Source organism: Echinops telfairi, unplaced genomic scaffold (genome assembly GCF_000313985.2).
Source record: "Echinops telfairi isolate 266 unplaced genomic scaffold, ASM31398v2 ScPeMD7_1;HRSCAF=3_0, whole genome shotgun sequence".
NCBI classification, from domain to species: Eukaryota; Metazoa; Chordata; class Mammalia; order Afrosoricida; family Tenrecidae; genus Echinops; species Echinops telfairi.
Genome location: NW_022103896.1, coordinates 39,816,303 through 39,839,579, shown reverse-complemented (window position 1 = coordinate 39,839,579; position 23,277 = coordinate 39,816,303). Strand labels below are relative to the sequence as shown.

At 36.2% G+C, this 23,277-nt stretch overlaps 1 protein-coding gene across 1 annotated transcript in view; it reads left to right on the top strand.

Moving 5' to 3' along the window:
* Positions 1-23,277, top strand: part of VPS13B (vacuolar protein sorting 13 homolog B) — an 809,204-nt gene that overhangs the window by 83,111 nt on the left and 702,816 nt on the right. Inside the window, exons 10-15 of the mRNA XM_004697697.2 lie at positions 444-581; positions 1,544-1,631; positions 4,089-4,280; positions 9,666-9,835; positions 15,590-15,784; positions 20,065-20,189. Of these exons, the coding sequence (XP_004697754.1) occupies positions 444-581; positions 1,544-1,631; positions 4,089-4,280; positions 9,666-9,835; positions 15,590-15,784; positions 20,065-20,189 (908 nt within the window). The remainder of the gene's footprint in view (positions 1-443; positions 582-1,543; positions 1,632-4,088; positions 4,281-9,665; positions 9,836-15,589; positions 15,785-20,064; positions 20,190-23,277) is intronic.

Genomic DNA, 23,277 nt, shown 5'->3' with positions numbered 1-23,277 from the left:
ATAGGATGCGTGTATGTTGATGGGCTTACTGAAATCTTTAATTGTGTGAAATGTGTTAGACTATATTTGTCCTGGGCATAGGAGAGGAGGTTACTTGCTTTTCCCTATTACAAGTTGTAGAGTTCAGGGAAATATGGAAAGTTGGTAGCTTTTAACATTTGAAAAGTTAGTTTGCGGTACTTTCTGGTTGTTTCTCTTTTCTTGTTTATAATAGCCCATTTGAGTTCATTTTAACCATACAAACTTAAGTTGTAGTGATTTTTTGTTTGAGTTTTTTGGGTTGTGATTTCTTTTGACTATTGAATATGTGTTAAACCTCGTTCAATCCCCAACTGCCCCCCTCCCCCCACCAAATTTCATAAAAAACAACCTACCAAGATTTTATTTTCTGTAACAGTGTAATGAGCTTTTTCACTTGTTAATTTTTTTGCATTTGTTTTCAGGAAGCTTGTTTTTTCATTTGTGGTGAAGATTTGAGTACAAAAGGTTTCACATACCTTACCAATTCATTGTTTGATTACCGAAGCCCAGAAAATAATGGCACACGTGCAGAATTTATCTTAGATGCTGCTCATCACCAGGTCAGAGAATAATACACTTTTGAGCCAGACGGTAGGCTCCATTTACAACCTAAATTTTAGATGGGCCTGTTTGAAGACGTATCTTTCCTCTCAAATGTCTCCTGAATGCTAAGTTTCAATGGGATACTACTTAGAATGCCTTTGGAGTAGCTTCTGTGTTTAGGAAGCTTTGAGATATGCGCAGTGAGACTCTACTTTTATGTAGTATGCAACTACAATTTATCACTCTTCTATCTTTGAACTTTTCATGGAGAAACATACAGAATTCTACTAATATTGGTTAATTTGGGGGATGTGGGCTTGATGGGAAGAGATGTATAAATTAATTTTTATTTGTATTTCTTAGTATCATTTGATTTTTTGATGTGAGGTAATCACGTGTTTCTTTTGGGAATAAAGTGAAATATTCCAAAAGGATTGCTGAAGATTAATGGACTAGAATCATTTGCTTCTAAACACATTTTTTAGTGATATTTAATTTTATTTTTATTTAATTAAATTTAGTAACATTTAATTTAAAGTTGGAAGAATTTAATGTTGACCTGCCTAATTAACCTATGTTTTGAATAGTTTAATATACCATAAGATTTTGAACTGTTTCATGTAAGGGTGGTAAATTATTTAAGGATAACATATATTGGAAGCTTTAGTGTATTAGATAGATTTGTGATGGTAATAAAGGTCAAAAGTTTGTTATCTACTTCATTTAGTTTATCAACCAAACATTATTGATGAAGTGGTCAAAATGTGTACTAGATACAGATGTTATTTTGTGTGATCTATAATACAGGTAAAGTTACCTGTGTTAGAAGTGAATTCTTGGCTAATTTCTTGTGTTTTTGGTAATTCTTTGAATTAATGTGCATTATGCTTATGAATATATGACTGATTTTTGACCTATGAGATTTAAACTCAAAATTTTTGTCTTTCATATTTAATGTTTGTTCTGTTTGCCTTGGCAGGAGACATACACTGAGATAGCTGGAATGCAAAGGTTTGGGGCTTGTTACATGGATTACTTGTATACAATGGAAAACATGACAGGCATAGGTACTGGCTCTTTCCTGGATGTTTACTTTTTCCTGCACAACAGACGCAAAGTTTAGTTAGAATTAGTTGCTTCTTGATTGGTTGTACATTATTAATTTATCTTCTGGTACTGTTTGTAGTTTAAATTCAATGTCATGATATGATTTTCTTAGATTCTGGGCATTTTTAATCTTTGGAAACTCAATATATGGCCACCATGAGTAGCTATGCACAAGACTGAAAGGTATTTTGTGTAATTAACTTGAATTCTTATATGTACCAAAGATTAAACTTTCAGTATAGACAGTCTCTAGGTTATGAATGTTCAATTTATGGATAACTCCTAAAACTAAAAAAACAAACAAACAAAATCCCAAACAAAATCCCAAACTCACTCCCTTAGAGTCTATTCCAACTCATGACTACTTGTCTTTTAATTCAGGGTTTTGAGCCAGTCTGTCATGGCTGGCAAAGTGAAGTAAGAAAAGCTCAAGGTTTATATATTTTGGGTGATTCATTTGTAACCAGAATGGGAAAGCTTGTGGGTCAAAGCCCTGGAAAGCGAGATTTGGGAGAGGCCTTGTCAGCCCTGTTAGGAGCCAGATGTAAGGGCTGGATTTATGGCAGGATTGTGGAGAGCCATACAGTCCAAAGTGGTGTATGTGGCTGCCACTTGTGAGGGGCCATCACCTTCTTTGAGCAGGGTGTGTCCATCTTTGAATCCCCACTTTGATGTTAGTTAAATTTGTTCTCACTTGAAATGATTGAACCAACCCTAATAAATTCTTCATCACAATCACCTTTGCATGCAACTTTTAAATTACTGAAAGACTTTGCACTTTTTCTTTCACTAAAGGCTAAATAAAAGCCCTAACTACTTGATCCGATTAATCTGCAAATTTGTAAAGACAAAGTTAGGAACAGACCCAATCTGTATCCTTAACATCCACTTTCGTATTACATTAGATTATCTTAATCTGCAAATTCTTAAGGACAAAGTTAGGAACAGACCCAATCTGTATCCTTAACATCCACTTTCGTATTACATTAGATTATCTTAATCTGAAAATTTGTAAAGATAAAGTTAGGAACAGACCCAATTTGTATCCTTAACATTCACCTTCGTATTACATTAGATTGTCAAATGGAATCAATGTTTCCTTTTTCTGTGCTAAGTACATTTCAGGGCTTATATAGATCATTATTTTTTAATGTTTGGTTTAAATAAAAAGTAGAAATAACTTCTACAGATTATAGCCTCCAATCTTATTTTTTTATTATATTCATATTTTAACATGTTAGCAAGTGGTCCACCATAGATGTAACACTGCTTTTATATGAAACACGAGTGGGTTAGCTCCTAGCGTCACAACACCATATAAGCCACCGTACAATGGGCTCAGAAATAGTAATGATTGTGAGGTTGGTACAGGACCTGACAGTGTTGGGTTCTGTTGTACTTAGAGCCTTATGAGTGTCATCAGACTCAGTGAAACCTAACAACAACCGCATGTTAAATATTGTACTATAAATAGATATGAGAAGTCAAGATAATAAAGACTTCATGCAGGAGTTGTTATTGAAGGATTACTAAATTTTGCTAAATGAATACTGAAAGAACACTAATTTTCAGCCTTATTTTTTGGTTTATATTTGACTTCTAAATGTTGATATTCTCAGTGATTAATACCTAGAATCATGTTTCTCTTAATTTTCTTCTGAGATAATCTCATGCTTTCTTATGGCTTTGAATAAGCTTATAGCTTATTTAAGGGGGCTTCAAAAAGTAGATGGGGAGGTATTCCATTTTCTTTTAATTTTGTTTTTTCCATGAACTTGTAAAAGCCTCTTCATATACTGAAGGTCCTTAGGTGAAACAAGGGACTTGCATTTGGCTTCTCACCTGGAGGATTGGCCATTTAGACTTACCAGGAAGCAGTTTGCTTCTGGAAAAGTCATACCCCAGAAAATCCTGTAGAGCATTTCTACTCTGTAATGTGGGTTTACCATGAATTGGAAACGACTCAATGGCAATGGGTTTTGTTTGATTGTATGTTGGTGATATCTATGCTTACATGTTAGCCCAAACCCCTTAAGTTTCAGAATTAGTCAGTACATACTTGAGAAGTAAAATTCAGCTTTATCCAAAGTGTTTCTTTCTAATTCACATAGAATTGTTGACTGTAAGTCAATTAGATATTGTAGAATATGTTTTGAAGAATGAATAGTTTGCTTTTATTGTATTTCTTATAACATTAAATAGATAACAGGAACCATGTACTCCCCGCCCCCAAAATAAAAATCTTATTGTATAGAGAAAATTACAGATCAACAGAACTGTGCATCCCGATAATTGAGAATTGGTTTTAGAGAATTCAGTTACAAGTTAAAAACATGGGAGAAGAATGACATTAAAATATATGGTTGGTATATCTTAGCAATGCATAAAATATTAATATGAAATCTGACTTTTTCTAGGTTCTGCAATTCAACAAGACTTTTCTTCAGGGAAAAGTGAGGATTTGGGAACAATTCAGGAGAAGTCTATCAAAAATCTTGTCGTAGGTCCTTTTGATTTACGCCTTGATAGCAGTGCAGTGCATAGGATTTTGAAAATGATGGTTTGTGCCTTGGAACATGAATATGAACCATATAGCAGACTGAAACCAGGTTTGTTTGGGGCTAAAATTTGAATCTTGCTAGTTGAGTGAAAGATTACATAATCCAATTTCTATCATTTTTGACAACTTACTTTTATATTTTGCCTGTCTGTAATGTCTTTTTATGTATTCTTTAAGTAATTTATACAAAGTTATGTTGTTTTTAGGTCCATTGAGTTGGTTCCGACCCATAGTGAATCCATGCACATGAGAAAGAAACACTGCTTTGTTGGTCCTGTGCCCCGTCATAATGTCCTGTGCTTGAGCTCATTGTTGCAGCCACTGTGTCAACCCATCTTACAAGGGCATCCTCTTTTTTCCTGCCCCTCCACTTTATCAAGCATGATGTCCTTCTCCAGGGACTAGTCTTTCCTTACCAAATGTCCAGAGTACGAAAGACGAGATCTGGCCATCCTTGCCTCTAAAGAGCACTCTGTTCATATTACTCCTAAGACAGATAGGTTTGCTTATTAAGCAGTCTGTGGTACTTTCAGTATTCGTCGCCAGTACAACACTTCAAATGCATTAATTCTTCTTTGGTCTTTCTTATATTCAGTGTCCCACTCTCACATGCATCCAAGGCAATTGAAAATACCACGGCTTTGGTCAGGTGCACCTCAGTCCTCAAAGTAATATCTTTGCTTTAGTATCCTAAAGAGTTCTTGTGCAACAGATTTACCTAATGCAGCCTGTCTTTTGATCTCATGGCTGCTGCTTCCATGAGCATCGATTGTGGATCCAAGCAAGACAAAATCCTTGACAACTTAACCTTTTCTGCATTTTTCATATTGTTACCGATTGGTCCAGTGTGAGGATTCTGGTCTTCTTTGTAAATCTTTGTGGGGTAGGCAAACAGGAAACAAATTAATTTGATACAGGGTTAGGCATTGATAAGTACTATGAGGGAAAACTAAAAGAGTGTGCCAGAAGTGAGGAAGAGAGGGGAAAGCCATTTTATTTAGGTTATGAAGTGATGGTTGAATAATTTTTAAAGGAACCCACCCTTGATGAGTCTATAAGAGTGAGCCTTCCGTCAACTCTCTGAAAAGTTTTAGATAGATAGGGAGACTCTGCTTTAAGACATTTTTGTAGATCCAAATTTCTCTTGTTAGTCTGCAACTTTTTAAGATAGCTTATATCTCATCTGCATAGTCTGTATTGGCTCATTGCCATGGTTAAGTGTGCAGTTTTATTTTAAAGCAATGGCTCTGTTGCCTATTGACCATGACTTACCTCCCTGGCTGCAGGGGATGATGGAAAATACTGTCTCTTGAAAGAGCCCAAATATTTAGTTGAAATTCAGAGGGTTTTATTACTAAGGGAAAGAAGAGGAGAATGCTTTCTCCAGGATGATGATCAATCTCTGCTCCACTGGACTCATACTGTATTTTTGGAATCAACTCAACTCTGCTCAACTCATTGGCATCAAGTAGATTCCCACCCACGGTGGCCTTAGAGCAGCGGTTCTCAACCTGTGGGTCGCGAACCCTTTGTGGGTCGAACGAACCTTTCACGGGGGTTGCCCGATTCATAACAATAAAATTACAGTGATGAAGTAGCAAGGAAAATAATTTTATGGTTGCGTGGTGACCACGACACAAGGAACTGTATTAAAAGGTCATGGCGTTAGGAAGGTTGAAAACCACTGCCCTAGAGGATAGAGTTGAACTACCTTGCTTTCAGGGGTTTCTGAGGTTGTACATCTTTATAGGAACATAAAGCCTTATCTTTCTCCTATGGAGCAGCTGGTGGGTTTGAACCCCTGACCTTTCAGTTAGCAGCCTGTTGTATACCCCAATATGCCATCAGCATTCCTTATTTGTTTGTGTATAGAATAAAGAACAATATGAAGTGCATTCATCTGTACTTGAAGTTGTTCATCATCTCAAAAATTATGCATATGAGGAGTCAGCTGGCCAACTCTACTTTCACATGAAGATGGTTCTCACCTTGCTTGGTAGTTTGTAACCATTAAAAGGACTGTGGAAGCTGAAACCTGTCAGTTATAAATATATCTTACTTCCATTGAGTTGATGTCAACTCATGGTGACCTGGAAGGACAGGGTGGAACCACTCTTGTGGGTTACTGAGACCATAATTCTGTACAGGAGTAGAAAATCTCGTCTTTCTCCCAAGGAATGTCTGGTGGCTTTGAACTGATAACCTGTAGTTGGCAGCCCAATATGTAACCAACTATGCTACCAGGGCTCCTTACGGAAGTTATGAAAAAAGAAAAGAAAAAAGTAAAAGTAATCATTAAATTGTGCTCATAAAAATCTTAAGAATAAAAAAAAATATTAAGAATCATTTGAGTGATACTTAGCTGTAACTCATTCATTTTAAAACATAACAGGTGACAGGGGGCCCTCTCTTTTGTATGCCCTGGCAATTTGTCATATGCCTTTCTTTTTGGATCAGCTTTCACACTTTATGTTTCCCTTTAAAGGTCATGAAAAACATTGTGAGTTCCTTTAATGTGAACTTTTTTAGAACTAATGTTAATTTCCTCTGGGATATCTTTGTCTTTTCTTATTACAGTATTTCCCCCCCTGATTTATGCTAATAAACAGATTTCCCTGGGGCTATATTCTTCTCTAGGGGTAGTGCAATGGCAGTATTTTCACTGTTGGTTCCATTTATGTGCAATTCAAATGTCACATCCAGCAACCTTATTTTTTGTTTTTTTACTGAACTTGGCCAATTCTTGACTTTGATTTCCATTTTGGGGGATAAAATGTCATGTGAATTTTTCATGAGATATATGGATGCAACGCAGTGACATGTTTTGTTGTCTGTGCATGGATTTAAGTAACAGATGCATAGTAACTAATCTCTAGACACATTTTAAAAGACGCGAAATGAGTGGTCAATGATGATAATACTATTTTTTCACTTAGTGATTTACTGACTGAAAGACTAGCAGCAAAGCTTATGCTGTATGCAATAACATTTTATGTACAGGGTTAACTGCAATTTGAATCATGTTGCTTATGCATTGGCATTTTTAACCTAAACCAGGACTGTTGAAATGTGTGTATATCAGAGCTGTGTAAGTTGGCGACTACCTTACATTTGCATGCAGCATTTTAATCTAAGTAATGTGTTTGCATATGTTTTCTATGTAATATGTGGGTTATATGCATAGATGTATTATTACCCAGGTGCATTGTATGTGGGGGGAAAAAGGTGTACACACACATTTTCTATGTAGCAGGAGTTCTGCATTTTTAGCTTTTTAATGTAGTGACGTGTACATATTGGAAAGTACATAAAACCTGAGTCTAATTCTGTTAATTACACAAACTTAACCATGTGCATATCACTAACTGACTCAGAAGTAGAACAATATCAGATTCAGGAAGTCTCCTTTGGCCCTCTTTTTCACTACCTGACCTTAATGGTAACCAGTATTCTCATAGCATAGATTTGATTTAATTTTGCTTATATTCGTATATATTTTAACGAAATTACAGTATGCACTCTTTTTTAGGCTTTAGTTCACATTTTTATGAAATTCACTTCTATTTTATAGTTATAGATAATTCCCATTTTTTAAATGCATTCTGTTGTGTGAATAGACCTACTTTTCCGTTCTATTGTTGATGGTGAACGTATTTAGTGTCTTTGTTTCTTAAGGCTGCAGCAACCAAGTACCAGCAACTGGGTGGCATAAGACCACAGATATATGTATTCTCCTGGTTCTGAAAGCTAGAAATCCAGGCATCCTCTGAAGGCTCAAGGGAAGAATCCTTGTCTATTGTTAGCATTGTTGGCAGTTCTCATTGCTGGGAATTGTTACCATTCCCAGTTTCATTGTGCACCTCCCAATTTCTGCATCCTTCACACTATTGCCTTCCATGTATATCTGTGTTTTCATGATTGGGGCTGCTATTTATAAGGCCAGCAGTTCGAAACCACCAACCACTGTGTGCAAGAAAGAGTTTTCTATTCCTATAAACAGTCAGTCTCAGAAACAGTCAGTTCTACCCTGTCTTATAGGGTTCCTGTGAGTTGGTATTGACTTGATGACAGCGAGTTTTTTTTTTTTTTAGTTTCTAAGTACACTGGTTGTTATTTAGGACCCATTGTTAGTCCAGTAAAGGATCCGTGGTGGTGCAGTGGTCTGCTAACAGAAAAGTGGGTGGTTCAAACTCACCAGCTACTCTCTAGAATAAGGTGTGGCAGATGTTAATTCTCGGAAGTCCCACAATGCAGTTAGTTCTACTCTGTCCTAAAGGGTTGCTCTCGGTTCAGTGGCAATGGGTGGGTACAGGTAATCCATCTGTTTCCAAATAATATCGCATTCAAATGGCATAACCTTTTGATTGGTACTTTCACAGACTTTTCTGGGGGCCACTGTTCAACTCACAAACAGTGGTTTCTAGGATTTGGCTATTTGGATAGGGATTTGAGTGACCTTCTAGGGTGTCTTTTGGTAAGCATGTTTGTGTTTTCTGTTAGTATCTAAGCATGGAAGAAGTATACATGCTCAATTTTATTAAATATTTTGAAATAGTTTTTCCAAGTTGCTGGACCATTTGCACTTTTTAACACTAGTGTGGAGGAATTTTAGTTCTCATCTGGGGTCAAGCAAGCTCCTGTGTGTCAAATCTGCCCCAATCCGTTTTTGGACAGCTCATGAACCAGAATTGGTTTTTACATCACCTACAGAAAATAATCTTATTTTGTGACATATGAACTGTATATGGAAATTTAATAATAATTTCTGTGAATATAATTTTTTGGGAACATAACCATGCTCATTGGTTTAATTGTGGTTGGTGGCTGCTTTTGTGCTTAAGTAACAGAGGCAAGTCATTTTGACTCACAAAACCTAAAATATTTTCTGTTTTAGCCTTTCCAGGAAAAGTTTTCTGACCTCTGCTCTAAATGCTTGGCAACATGTAGTGTTTTCAATCTGTTCAAGTGTTTTTGGCCCATTTTCCTTTTTGTTTGTCTCTTTCTTAATTTTTTTTGGAGGGTGTTTTTAAATGTGTGTGTGTGTGTGTGTGTATACACCTTTTGTGAAGATAGCTGTGTCTATATATCTGTCTATTGAAAATATTTTCTCCCAGTTTGATTTTCTCTCTTCACAAGTATCGATGAGATTTTGATCAAGACAATAGGTTACTCTTTTAAAGAATGAAATGAGTTTCTTAAAAGTGCTTTAAGATAAAGAAGCTATTCCTTCTTTTATAGCAAAGTCTTGTTATATGTACACATTCTAGAATAGTGTAATTTTATTTTATTAAAAGAAACATTATTTTGTTACTGCTTCATTGTTCACAAGAAAAATGAAATTTGACCTTCAGTTGTGGGAAGAATTGATTAATTTCTATGTTCTTTAATTAAATTGTTAAAATGACTTATCATGCAATATTTATTTTTATATTAGATATTAAGGATGAAAACGAAACTTTACTGAATCCCGATGAAGTGGCATCTCTTGAGCAATATCTCCCTACTCGATTTACAAGTGTTACTCTTCTCAAGTGTACCTGCACAGTTTACATGGCTGAATTCAATTTGCTAGGCCATTTGCTACCTGTCCTTATGGGAGAAAAGGTATCTTTTGATATTCACCATCCCTGTCCCCATGCATATGCGTTATTTGTTGTTCTTGTGGTACTGTCAGAGGCTAATGATTGCATAAAAGAATAACTGCTTCTATAGTTGTCCTTGATGAAATAAAAACAATTATGATGGCTAATTCTTAGAAAGTAATTTTAAATCTCTATAAAGTTCTTAAAAATTAAACTTTGGTGAAGGGTTGTATGAAGAAATGCTGCTGAGCATGGGCTGAGGAGTCAACATCTGTATTCATGGTGGCACCTGTCAGGAACCCTGGTGGGGCTGTGGCGTGGAGAAGCAGAGGGCTACTGACCACGGGGCCCGTGCTGCCAGCCCACTAACTGCTCATGGGACAGAATGAGTCTGTTTGCTCTTCTAAAGATGGACAGTCTCGCAAGTCCTGTGTAGTCTCCATGAACTAGAATTGACCCAGTGGTACTGGATTTGGACAACACTCAAGACAATTATACTTTTAAGCCTTGCTTTCCAGACAGAACAAGCTCAGCTAGATTCAGAGTAAATTTACAAGAGTAAGAGCAGTAATGGATTTGGCCCACCATGACCCTTTTCCACAGGACACCAAAACCAAAGGGGCTTAATGACTTGCACCGTGTTTGGTGAGGGTGTCTGGTTGGTGAGGATCGAGTTCCACATTGTAGCAGAACAGTTTTCTAGCCTGGTGTTGGGCTATGAGGAGATGAGGTGGCAAACTGCCCTTCACTTGAGTAAGGGAAACTAATGAGAAATTGTCCTATGGCCTTTGCCTTTGTGTTGATTCCAGCTCATAGAGATCCTATAGCGCAGAACAGAGCTACTTTCTAGCATTTCTAATGCTGTAAATATTTTTTAAAATTATTTTTATTAGATTTTTTTGGGATTAATACATATATCAAATAATTTCATTGTTTAATCATGTCAGCAGAATTGTACATTTCTATCCCAATCAGTTCCAAACATTCTTTTTCTGTATGGACCCCTTGGCATCATCACCCATTCACCCTGCCACCACCACCCCTCCCCTCAAAACCCTTATTCCACCTGCTGACTCCATGGTTTCATCAGTCCTGGTTTTCATATACCACAAGATGAAAAAACGTATACTGCAACTTCAAGAGGGTGACCCCAATGAAAACACTCCTGGGATACCCCCTAATATGGACAATCAAAAACCAAACCAAACAATACAATCCCAAAATATGTAAGAATTTGGATACCAGATCAGGTCTAGCATGCTTCATAGGGGGAAATCTGCTGACAAGTTTTAATTGTTCAAGTCAGGCTTAAAACAAGACTGTACATCTTAACAGGAGTAGAAAATCCATATCTTTCTCTTGCAATATGACTGATATTAGAACTGTTGACTCATCATTTAGCAGCCCAATATGTACCTAATCAGGGCTCCTTTGTCTCATGGCAGCCTCCCTCAAGATAGGAAGGCTCCTCTTGAGACCACTTAGCTTTCCTTGTGCTAGATTATGACACAATGTTCCACCAAAGCTTCAGTGTGCTGAGTTGGAGGGTTGCCTGTGTGGTCTTGTGGTATGCGTAAGTTACTTTAGCTTGCTGGCATGGAGCAGTTATCCTACAGTAACTAACTCCTAGCACTGCTTTGAAAATTCATTGACATAATAACAGGCAAACCATTTTGAACAGAACTCGGTGATTGTTATTAGTAATAAGGACTTTTTACTTAAAGTTTGTTTAAGATCCATGTACAGGGGAGGGCGAGGGGGAAAAAAGAGCTGATACCAAGGTCTCAGTAGAAAGTAACTGTCTATAAAAGAATGATGGCAACATGTGCAAATACGCTTGATTTTGATGTATGTATTGTTATAAGAGTTATAAGAGTCCTCAAAAGTGATCTTTTATTAAAAAAAATCCATATACAATGTATTCCTTTCGGAGTATGCCTTCTATACATATAAAAGTTTTTCCTCCTTATTTTTTAAAATTTGTTTACCTTGTTTTAAATTTACTTTGTTATATTTCTTTTGATATCCATATAAGGTTGATGACTACAGAGATAAAATGTGTTGTCCCTTGAAATAAGCACTTATGGAAGTTGGGTCAGGAATTATGATATGATAGTTTCTTATGGTATATTTTCTAATGACCACTCATAATTAGTTACCATATTGTTGAATAGAGCGATCTTTTAGTTAAAATGTCAGTGGAGGAAATTAATGAACCAATATGCCATTATATTCTATAATTTCTGTTTTGGCTTTCACTCTTTAACCACTGGTTCCCTTCTTTTATAACTTGTAGCTAATTGGATCTTTCAGTCTTTTGGATTTAATGTATTTCATGACCTAGAGCTTTGCCTGACTTTGCTTCCGATTCCCACTCTGATGTTGAAACTGACATTGGACTGTCCCTTCTGCAGATAACAATGGGAAAAGTTGTATAGCATAGAAAGTCTCTGTGTGAGGGCACTGAAGAAGAACCAGTGTAGGCAGGGGCTCGCGTCTTTGAAAGAAGAAAAGAAGTGGATGAAGCACTTTATATCCCTGTTTTTTATGTGGTTAAAAGGCTGATCTCTCAGAGCGGGTTTTGGTCAAAGGGAGGTGTCTAAGGGTTTCACCACATTCTATCAGACCAATAAGTTTGGCCTTTTTATGTATGGAATTTTGTTCTACCGGGTTCTCTCACTCTGTATTTAGTACCTTCCTATGGTGAACCCAGTCAGAGTGGTGGTTGTCGGTAGCAGAACACTGTGCAGTTACAGGTTACTGGAGGCTGTGGATCATGTGGGTTTTCAGTCCTGTGGACTAATTGTGTCCTTGACTCTTTAGTTTTCTCACTGTTCTTTGCTCTGGTTGGAAAGAGAACAATAGTTGTAACTTGTATAGCCACTCAAACTTTTAAGACCTCAGTCACTATCTACCAGAGAAGGATGGAGAAACTTATCTTTATAGACTGTGTTATGACCATTGACCTAGTTGTCCCGAGATTATGTTCCCTAGTCTTCAAGTCCAGTATCTCAGTATTGGGAAATGTGTGCTTATGGCTAAGAGATTTTCATGACTGCTCCCTGTATGTTCTTTATATTCATGGGTATATTTTTAGCTTGTGTAAATAGCTGTGTAGGAATCCTGTATATGTACACGGGTGTTTTCCCACACACCTTTCCTCTTCTGTTCAGCCTATGAAACTACTTATGTAGGGCTGGTAAATTATTGTTTGTTACTGCTGCTGTTACCAGATTGTGTATCTAACGGTATTTATTACGGTTGCCTTTTACTCTTCCATACCTTTCATTGTCTTTCTTTGCTTTGGTTATGTTGTGTTCACTTCCCCCATCTTGTGTTGTGTTTTTCTCCTTAACAAATTTAGCATATGCCCTTCTTGGTGGTGGTGGTGTGGGTGTGTTAGGTGCCATCCAATTGGTCCTGACTCATAGCGACTCTGTGCACAACAGAAAGAAACATTGCCTGGTCCTGCGCCTTCTCCTCCCAATTGTCCCTCTGTGGGAGCCGTTAATGCACCGTGTTCGTCAGGTTGAGGGCCTTCCTCCTTTCTCTGCCTTTCTGCTTCACTGAGACCCTTCTTCTCCAGGGACTGGTCTTTCCTAGCAGTGTGTTCAAAATGCGTAGTGCAAAGTCTTGTCACCCGTGCTTCTAAGGAGCATTCTGGCCCTTCTTCTTCCAAGGTAGATTTGCTTGACCTTTTGGCAGTCTGGGATACTTTTCATTCTTCTTCGTTAACACCACATTGGAAATGCATTGATTGTTCTTCGGTCTTCCTAATTAGAGCTTTTTCTCTCTCACTCCCTCCCATATGTGGTTATCATCAAAGAATGTTCCTATGTGTAAATCTTTTATTGACCTTTTAGAACGGTAGTCCCATACAATATTTGACCGTTTGTAGTTGATTTATTGCACTCAGCATACTGCCCACCAGACTCATTCACGTGGTGAGATGCTCCATGGATTTATCATTTTTAATGAACAGCAGCCATCGTTAACAAAAAAATCCAAGCCCATGTCTGTTGATTGTGGTTAATAGTGACCCTACAGAACTTCGTAAAACTGCCCGACGAGGGTATTTTTAATGGAAGCAGACTGTTGTGACATCTCTCTCCCATGGAGTAGTTAATGGGTTTGAACCTCTAACCTTTGAATTAGCAGTCAAGTGCTTAACCACTTATGCCATCAGGACTCCATCGTCATTTGCTGCTGTTGAGTCAGGGGTTGAGTCAAGTCTGACCCTCAGCAGTGTGGCGCTCTCTCTCGGTCTGTTCTTGCATCATGCTCTCAGTCATTCCGCGTGAGCTCCTGGCTGCAGCCACGATGTCAGTCTGCCTCCTGGAGATTCTTCCGCTTTTCTCTGACTCTCTTCTCTCTTGAACTAAAATCCATTCAATTAAACTCCAGTACCACATTTCACTCAATGTAACAATGAAAGATGGAGAAACTAAACCATTAAACTGCTGCTCATTCTATATATTTTCACTTCAAATTGAAGGTTATACTCCTCCTCATTGAGAATCACAGATGGAACGGACCCCTCAAGTGAGCTATTGCTAGAACAGGGTGAGGATTATGTGACTGCAACTGAGCATTTACTCTGGATAGTTTGAGACTTACTTGTGTTCTTTTGTAAGCTCAGGAAGGTTCTGTAACTTAAAACACCAAATGGGATTCTTAAGGACTTTATGAGCCTTCACTTTCTGAATTATTAATTGACAGGTGATGGGTCAGGGATGTTCCTCTCTTGCAAGCTGTGTGAATATCTTTGATAATGGAGTAGCTCACTTAGTCTCATAGTTAAATATGAATAAAATAAACTGTTGGGAAATACAAAATACTGGCTCTAGGTTATCTGGCAAGTCTTTCTTTTTAAAAATCACTTTATTGGGGGCTCATACAACTCTTATCACAATCCATACATACATCTGTTGTGTCAAGCACGTTTGTACATTTGTTGCCATCTTCATTCTCAAAACATTTTCTTTCTTCTTGAGCCCTTGGTATCAGCTCCTACTTTTTCCTCTCCCTACCCCACCCTCCCTCATGAACCCTTGATAATTTATAAATTAATAAGAGTACAAATTATTATAACTATATAAAACCATACATTATTATAAATACATAAAATTATAAGTTAATATTATTTTTTCATGTCTTAAACTGTCTGATGTCTCCCTTCACCCATTTTTCTGTTGTCTGTCCCTCAGGGAGAGGGTTATATGTAGATCATTGTGATCGGTTCCCCCACCTTCCCTTTCCCCTCTTGGTATCGGTACTTTCATTATTGGTCCTGAGGGGTTTATCTGTTTTGGGTTCCCTGTGTTTCCAGCTCTTATCTGTACCACTGTACATCCTCTGGTCTAGATATCTGGCAAGTCTTTTGGAATGATTGAGCTTAAGCAAATACCTTTAAGATACTGAGACAATGATATGATTCTGTTCATTGGTGGGGGGAGGGAGAAAGGGAGGAGGTTTAGCTGAAAGGTGTTAGTGGTATTTTTGCATTATATATACATTCTTTAATCTTTGTGTCACACTGAACTATATAAGAGATTTATTTGAAGGGCTTCAAAAAGTTGGTGGAAAAATAGAATGAAAAGAAAATGGAAGCTCTTTTTTATTTAGCTAAGGCAGGAGAAATGTTAAGAAAGAAAACCATTATTTCTAGATTGACTTGATATTCTGAAAATTGTGCAAGTCTAAAGCTTGCGCAGAGGGCATTGTACATTAACCTTGTCTACTCCTTAAATACAAAATGAGCACTCTTATTTTCTAGAACTTGAGCAACTTCATGAATACTACAAACTTCCAGCCTCTTAGGCCTTTACCAGCCATTCAGATATTGGTGGATAAAATTAATCTGCAACACTCTGTGCCAATGTATGCTGAACAGTTGGTACATATGGTCAGCAGCCTTTCCCAGTCTTCTGATAACCTGCTTCATTATTGCTATGCTCATTGCTACCTTAAGGTAAGGAATGTGAATGTTTGTTAGTGTCTGGTTATCTTTGGTAGCTTCAAATACGTTAAATTTTTTCTACAATTATAATTTTGCAGAAATTATACCCCATGAAATGTGATTTAAAATGATTTGGGTATGTTTATCATTATTTCAACACAACAAAAACAAAATATAAATGTACTGATTTTAAAGACATTTCTTCAATTAGTTGCTTTTAGTAGCTTGATGCTTATAAGTTAATGGTAACTATGACTTGAAGGTCTTATATGCCATTTTTGTTGATCATGCTATTTGTAAACAGTGTGAAAGAGCACTTTGATATGGATACTTTAAATAAACTTGTTATGTGAGATGTTTTATAAAGAAGGTTTAACGCATTTGCGTTTTAGCCATTTTCCTCATATTAAATTCTTATAACAAAAGAAAACATTTCTTTTATTACCTCTAATCATTTGTGTAAAGTGAATTATTAGAAGGTTGGCCAAATTCTGCTTCCATTTAAAAATAATAAGTAATGCATTTCAGTAAAGGTACTTAAAGAATGATAAGCTCAAATGTTGAACTCGGTCTAATTTTGGGCAATACACGAACTTTCCAAAGTATTCTGATGATCGAGTGCTCATTCTTTGGCAGCTGTTCAATTCTTTCTGTCTTGCAGACACTAGGTATTAGTAGAGAGGGCTGAACAAGCTAAATGGGCACTGCTCGGTGTAGCAGTCCCTGGGGCAGCACAGGGTAGGTGCTTGGCTGAAAGGCTAGAAAGGCTTCAGAGTCAGTTGGCTTCTGAAGATCAGGGCCATTGGCACCCCCATGGGGCACAGTTTTACTCTGAAACGCATGGCCTGCTTTGGCTTTGAACGAACTCCAAGGCAACGTTTTATATCTGTCTTCAGCTATATTGTAAAGTTGTTTTTTTTAATATACACACAGATTTATGGAGATGTAAGTCAGTGGTTTCGGACATTCTTGTACTTTCATATTTACGGAACTGTGTAACCTCCACTGTCATGCCTGCCAGTTATATCCCACTCTGGAAAGAAAGTCTCTGCACTTGGGCAGCCCCGGCCATTTCCCTCCCAGCTCCCAGCTCCCAGCTCTCAGCTCCCCCTCTGGCAGCCACTCTTCTACATTTGTCTCCTTGGCTTTGTCTAATTCTGGCCCTTTCACGTAAATGGAATCGGACCGCAAGTGGTGGTCTTTTATGACATAACGTTTTCAGGGTTCATCCCTGTTGTCCCATGTTATCAATCAGTATGTGGGTCCTTTTGGGACCTGATTAAGAATAGTCCATCATTGTGTGGGCACAGGTTATTTTGCTTGCCCATTCATCAATTGTTGGACCTTGGATTATTTCCATTTTTGACAATTGTGAATAATATGACTACGAACGTTAGTGTTCAAGTTTTCATGTGCTCCTATTTTAATTTTAGTATGCAGGTTTCCCTGGCTATCTGAAAGTGATCTTATGGAACCTTTCATAAGGTGAAATGGTAAACGTTTATATTAGTTGTATGGAGATTTTAAAAAAATCACTTTGTTGGGGTCTCATACAACTCCAAAGGATTGTTGTTCCTTGACAATTCAGTAATGAACGATTTTTGCATTTTATTTTCACATCAAGACTTGACTTTTTAAAAAGAATTTTTTTTAAATTTCCATTTTCTTTTTTATAATTTTATTGGGGGCTCTTAGAACTCTTGTTACAATCCATACATCATTTGTATCCAACATATTCATACATATATTCCATTGTTCTTTTCTAGACATTTACTTTCCATTGAGCCCTTGGGATCAGCTCCTCTTTTTCCCCGCCCCCTACCACTCGTGGCCCCTTGATAGATTGTAGATTATTAATTATTTTCAAATCTTACACTGACTGCTGTCTCCCTTTCCCTCTGGTTTCTGTTGTTCTTCCCCTAAAAAGAATTTTTTTCAGTCATTCAAGTGGGTGTAAAGTATTAGCGCATTCTGGTTTTGCTTTCCATTTCCCAAATGACTAATGGTGTTGAACTTTTTTTTTAATGTGCTTATTAGTTACTTGTGTGTGTGTTGGGAGAAATGTCTTTATAAATCATTTGTCCATTTTTCATGGATCTTTTTAAAAAATTGAGAATATATGTTACATATTACCAAAGATTTTATTTATTTGAAAGATTGATGACAGCTTTCATATTGTTAAAATTTGGGTGATTGAAAATTATTCTCTTATGGTTTTAGTCTTTTTACTTTACTTGGTTACTTATTGCAGGAAGAAACTCCCTAACAGAAGAGTTTGATTATCATTAGTTTTAATTGACAGTTCCTTTTTATCTTAGGGAACACATGAATAGAGACTGGATTTAGAGGGTTTAGAAGTAAGTAGGCGTTAAAAAGATTTACAGCCTCATGAATACAGCTATAATTCTGCAACATAAAAACATGTTAGAAAGAAAACATCTTCAGGGGACAAGAATGGAGCTAGAACACTTCTATGTGAAATGACCACCAAATTATAGAGTTCAAATTGCGTAGGGATTATTGACCTCCACCCCCTCATTTTACATGTGGGAAAAGGGTCAGTCTACATGTCTGAGAAGGGCAGGTCATTAAGTGATGTCATAAAAAAACATATATTGGAGGAACTACAAGTTTATGCTTCCTTTTATTTGGCTCACATATTAGCTCACAATTTTACCCTTAATTTCTTTAATTTCCATTTTCGCCTTCCTTTCTTGCTCTTCTCCCCCCAAAGTATTTTCCTGATTATCATTAAAAGAAACAACCTTTCTCACCACCCTTCCACCAGTAAAACTACATTTCTCTTTCATGTGAAAACATCCTAAAAGAATAGCCTAGAGTCACCCAAAACAACAAAACGAATTCCCTAATCCACCACCATTAGGGTTAATTCCAACTTACTTCTTTTAAAGAGCACATGTAAAATGAGGCGGGGAAGGGAAATAATCTCTAAGCAGAATTATAGCTATAAACATTTTTGCTTCAGTTTTTATATGTTTTAATATATTACTATATGCAGGTTAATACTTCCCCTGAAAGCAACTATTGTATGCCGGCAGTACAGTGAATGTCCTAGAATGGCAATAGTGGGACTCAAAGAAATTAATAAGTACATCACTTTCATTTTCCTTCATGCTAATTAGCTAAATTCATTGAAATGCAGTTTCCTCTGAAAATGTAGTTCTTAATACTTTTTTTGGTTCTTAAGTTAATTTTAGAAGAAAGGTTTTGATGTATGTCAGTTTGGTGATTGACATAGGAGTAAACAATTTTGAAACAAGTAACAATAGTTTTTAGGAAGTCGATCATTATTATTTTTAAGTAAAATGATTTTGTCTTGAAAATTAGTTATGAGGAAATTTAAAGCATGTTTCAAGGTAGAACTTAACAGTTAATATTAATTAATCTGCAGAGCTAGAGAACAGAATGCTTTATAAACCCAGGGAATAAAAAATAATACTAATGATAAATGTATGGGTTAAACTGATTTCACATGATATTCGAAAACATTAACTTATTGTTTTGTATTTCTTTGTTTCACTTTTTCTGGTTTGATGTGTTTATCTTCTTTATTAGAAATAACTTGAGAAAAATAACAGATTTAGTTCTTGACTGTTTAATATAAAATGTGATGTTATTATTATTTTAAAAATAGATTGTTTAGGAATTTAAGAGAATGCTTTGTTCAGTTTTTGAGTATGATCTGCTTATTTTAAGTATAACCATATGCCATGAACCAAATTTGCTCAGATAAAAACCTCAATACCACAATAATTTTCATGAAAGAAAGGGAAAAGAAGCAACAATTTTGGATGTATTTGAAGATTCTTTTTGTGTGTGCACAATGCAAGTTGAAAGCAAACAACATTTTTAAGATGATTGTAGTTGTTAATGCTTTTGTACTCATAAAATAATGCTTATTTTAAATTGTTAAATTTACTCTTTACGATGTAAAAATTTTTAATGGCTGCTTGTGTGCATGGAAATTATGTTCATACTAGGAGACAATAAAACACCAAATGAAAATAATGTATAGAAATTTCAGTGTGAATTTAAAATTATTTAAAACAGTCATCTTTCAGGAATGTGAAACAAATGTACTATTTACATCTCTTAATTCTGATTTAGGTAATGTCAAATTGAATAACAGAAAATGCTGGTTGTTTGGAAAGTGGAAAAGGAATTGGAACACATTTAGTGTGCCGCTGTTGTACAGTAAATTGAAACTGATGTATTTCATCCAGTGCTTATTAAAACATATGGATCTTTTTTTGTTTGTTTGTGTGTTTCAGATATTTGGTTTCCAGGCAGGACTGACATCTTTGGATTGTAGGGGATCTTCTTGCGTACCTGTACCGATGATTCCCTCTTTCAGTACTGCTCTTTATGGCAAACTGCTGAAACTTCCCATGTGCTGGTAAGTATGATATGTTAAAGTGTGGTTTCTGTACATTTTAATTTATTATCTTAGGAAGGGAACTATCCAATGTGTGTCTCTTAATCTAGTCTGTTTTATGCCACACACTTGAGAAAAATACCTGAAGTCGTTTTGTTTTTATCTGAGATATAAAAAATCTTTTTATTGCTGAAGTGTGATAGTTCACAGCCCTTTATGGTAATCATAACATTAGTTTGGGTTAATAACTGCAAATCTGTATTGGATCTATAGGAAAATCTACTTTAGATTAAATTAAGAGCTACATGTACATGTCTTGGGCCCTCCACAGACACATACCCTCCCTTAGCATACCATACCCCCTTTAAAGAGTAGTCACATAGATTAAAAGTTGCACATTATTACCAAAGCCAAGGTATTTATGTGTTAGTTTATATTTTATTTTGTATTCGTGACAGCTATTGAAATAAGTGTAGCAATGGTATTTTTGTTAGAATATTTAACTGGAAATAGTAGCTGCATTTTGGAAAAAGTTGATTTTGGTCCTTAGCATTGATTATTGAGTTGCCTTTTATTTGGACATTTTATTTCCTGAATAAATTTATAGACAGAAAGAGGTAATTGTTTAAGTGTATGAAAAGAGCTTATATGAATTTATCTTCTAGTGAAATATTTTTTTCTATCTTTGATTTGAGTTATTTAGGTTATATCTATGCTTTTTTATCTTAAGTAAGCTTGATTTTGCATGGTATGCTTTCCCTTTATATATGAAAAAATATAATAAAAAATATTATCTGAAGAAAAATATTAATCTAACATCATTGGATAAAAACTTAACTGGAATATTAAATCTCTTCCACTTGAGTGGCAGCTTTGCTTTTCTGTCATCTGGGCTATATTTCATGGGTGTTTTGAACTGAAAGTGAACAGTGACATTGCAGATTATAACATTTTCATTTCACAGTTGAGAAAACAGTCTCAGGTCTAGAGACTGACATAAAAACCCACAAATACCCGAGGTGCTTCAGTAGAAAGGCCTGGTGATCGGATCCAAAAGTCACCACCATGAAAGCCCTATGGATTGCATTTCTCCTCTGAAACACACGCTTGCCACAAATAGGAATAGACTCGACAGAAATGAGTTTAGTTTTGAAATCTCAGATTAGGCATACAGTAGTCGTACTGGATGATTCTGCACTGGACTTCAGTGCTCCTGTAAGAAATCTGGGGAGTCATAAAACTGAATCTCATGTGGAGTTGTGCCATGTGACTTGAGGCATGTCTTTAAACACTTTTCAAAATTACTAGTTTAATTTATTTAAAAATATTTAAAATCTTTATAACATTTAATATTTGTATTAATATAACATATAATAAATTTGTAATATAATATAATAGCCACATACTATTAAAATTCACTTATGCATAGTAATGTTTACTATAAACATCAGAAATATTGATGTTTGTAAAATTCGGTGTAAATAAAGCAGGTATCTGTGGAGGGTAAAGTTTACTGTAAATAAACCTTAGAATATTGTCAAGGCAGAAATCTGTAAGTGCTTTCATAATGCAATGTTTTATGTGTACATAAGCATGAATGTGAGGATATGCTTCTTTGATTATGAACTCCTGAGTAACTTGTAGAATGTATCATTACTTTGTGATCACTTCTTATGCTGTTATATTTTTATTCATGGAAATGTTTTAAATTTGCATGCCATATTCATTTTAAATCTCATGAGCATAATTACTTTTCAAGCTTTATAGGTGACTATGGCAGTATAGACCAGAGAAGTTTTAATAACTCCACGAATTTTATTAATTGTAATAGAATAGATGAGCCAGCAACATCTGTATAGCAGTCTCATAAGCAAGGGATTATTATAGGGATTTCACGTATGAGTCTTACCCTGTTAGTGCTTATAATCTATTGTCGATGAGTTGATTTTAACTCATAGCAACCTTATGGGGCAGAGTAGAACTTCCTCATAGGATTTCGAAGGATGTAAGTCTTTATAGAAGCAGGCTGCGGCATCTTTATCCTGCAGTATTTGATGGGTTCCAACTACTGACCTGTTGGTTAGCAGGTGAGTGGTTCAACTACTGTGCTACCAGGGCTCCTGTTAGTAGTTGGTTATGTATACATAGTAGATAGTGAAGTTAACATTAAATTCAAGGTCGGTTTGACTGCAGAAGACCCCAGAGTAGCTCTTTCCTCTCTCTACCAGCGGTGAGAGAGTCTACTGCAAGGTCATCCTTATAGATCCTTTACTAGGAATAACTTTGCTAACTAGTTTTTCTTTTAATAAAGTTTTATCGAGGTATATTTTGTATAGCATAACTTTACTCACTTCAAGTGTACAACTCAGTGATTTTAGTAATTTTACCAAATGGTGACATCATCTTTATAAATCAGTTTTAAAACATATTGATTTCTTCAGTAGTAATCCCACATGTCCATTTAGAGTAATCCCCAGACCCAGCTCTAGGTAGCCACTAATCTGCTTTCTCTCTATATAAATTTGCCTTTTTTGGCATATAGTCAGAATTCTGCAGTATGTGGTCTCTCCTTTGTTTGGCTTCCTCCATTTAGATCCCTCCATGACTGTTAACATGTGTTAGTTGCTAACTTGTTTTTCTCCAAATCTCTATGAAGCTTCCTTGTCCCAAGTAACATTTTTCAGGCTGGCAAATTAACTTATCTGCACTGTTATCCAGAGTTGGTTTCATTCTAGAGTTGGATGAGGGGTTTCCAAACCTTGTTATAGTTGTTGGTATAACTGTGATGTGGGAAGGAGTTCTAGGAATGCCCTTTTGTGCCACTGTCACCTTTTCATCCTGAAATGGACAAAGGTTTTTATTGTAATATTTGAGAAACTTTAGGGGTGGAAATGACATTTAGGTTCCTTTTCTATTCTTAAGGAGTCTTTAAAAAATATAATATAATGCTCTTATGCTTATTAATTTGTCTTTAGGTACTTTTAAAACACACAGACAAATCTCAGAGATATTGAAGGTTTGGTTCCAGACCCCCTTAATAAGGTGACTTCTTACATTAAAACCAGTCACAGGAATTGTTATGTTTGTTTCTTTCTTCTCCCCCCCCCCC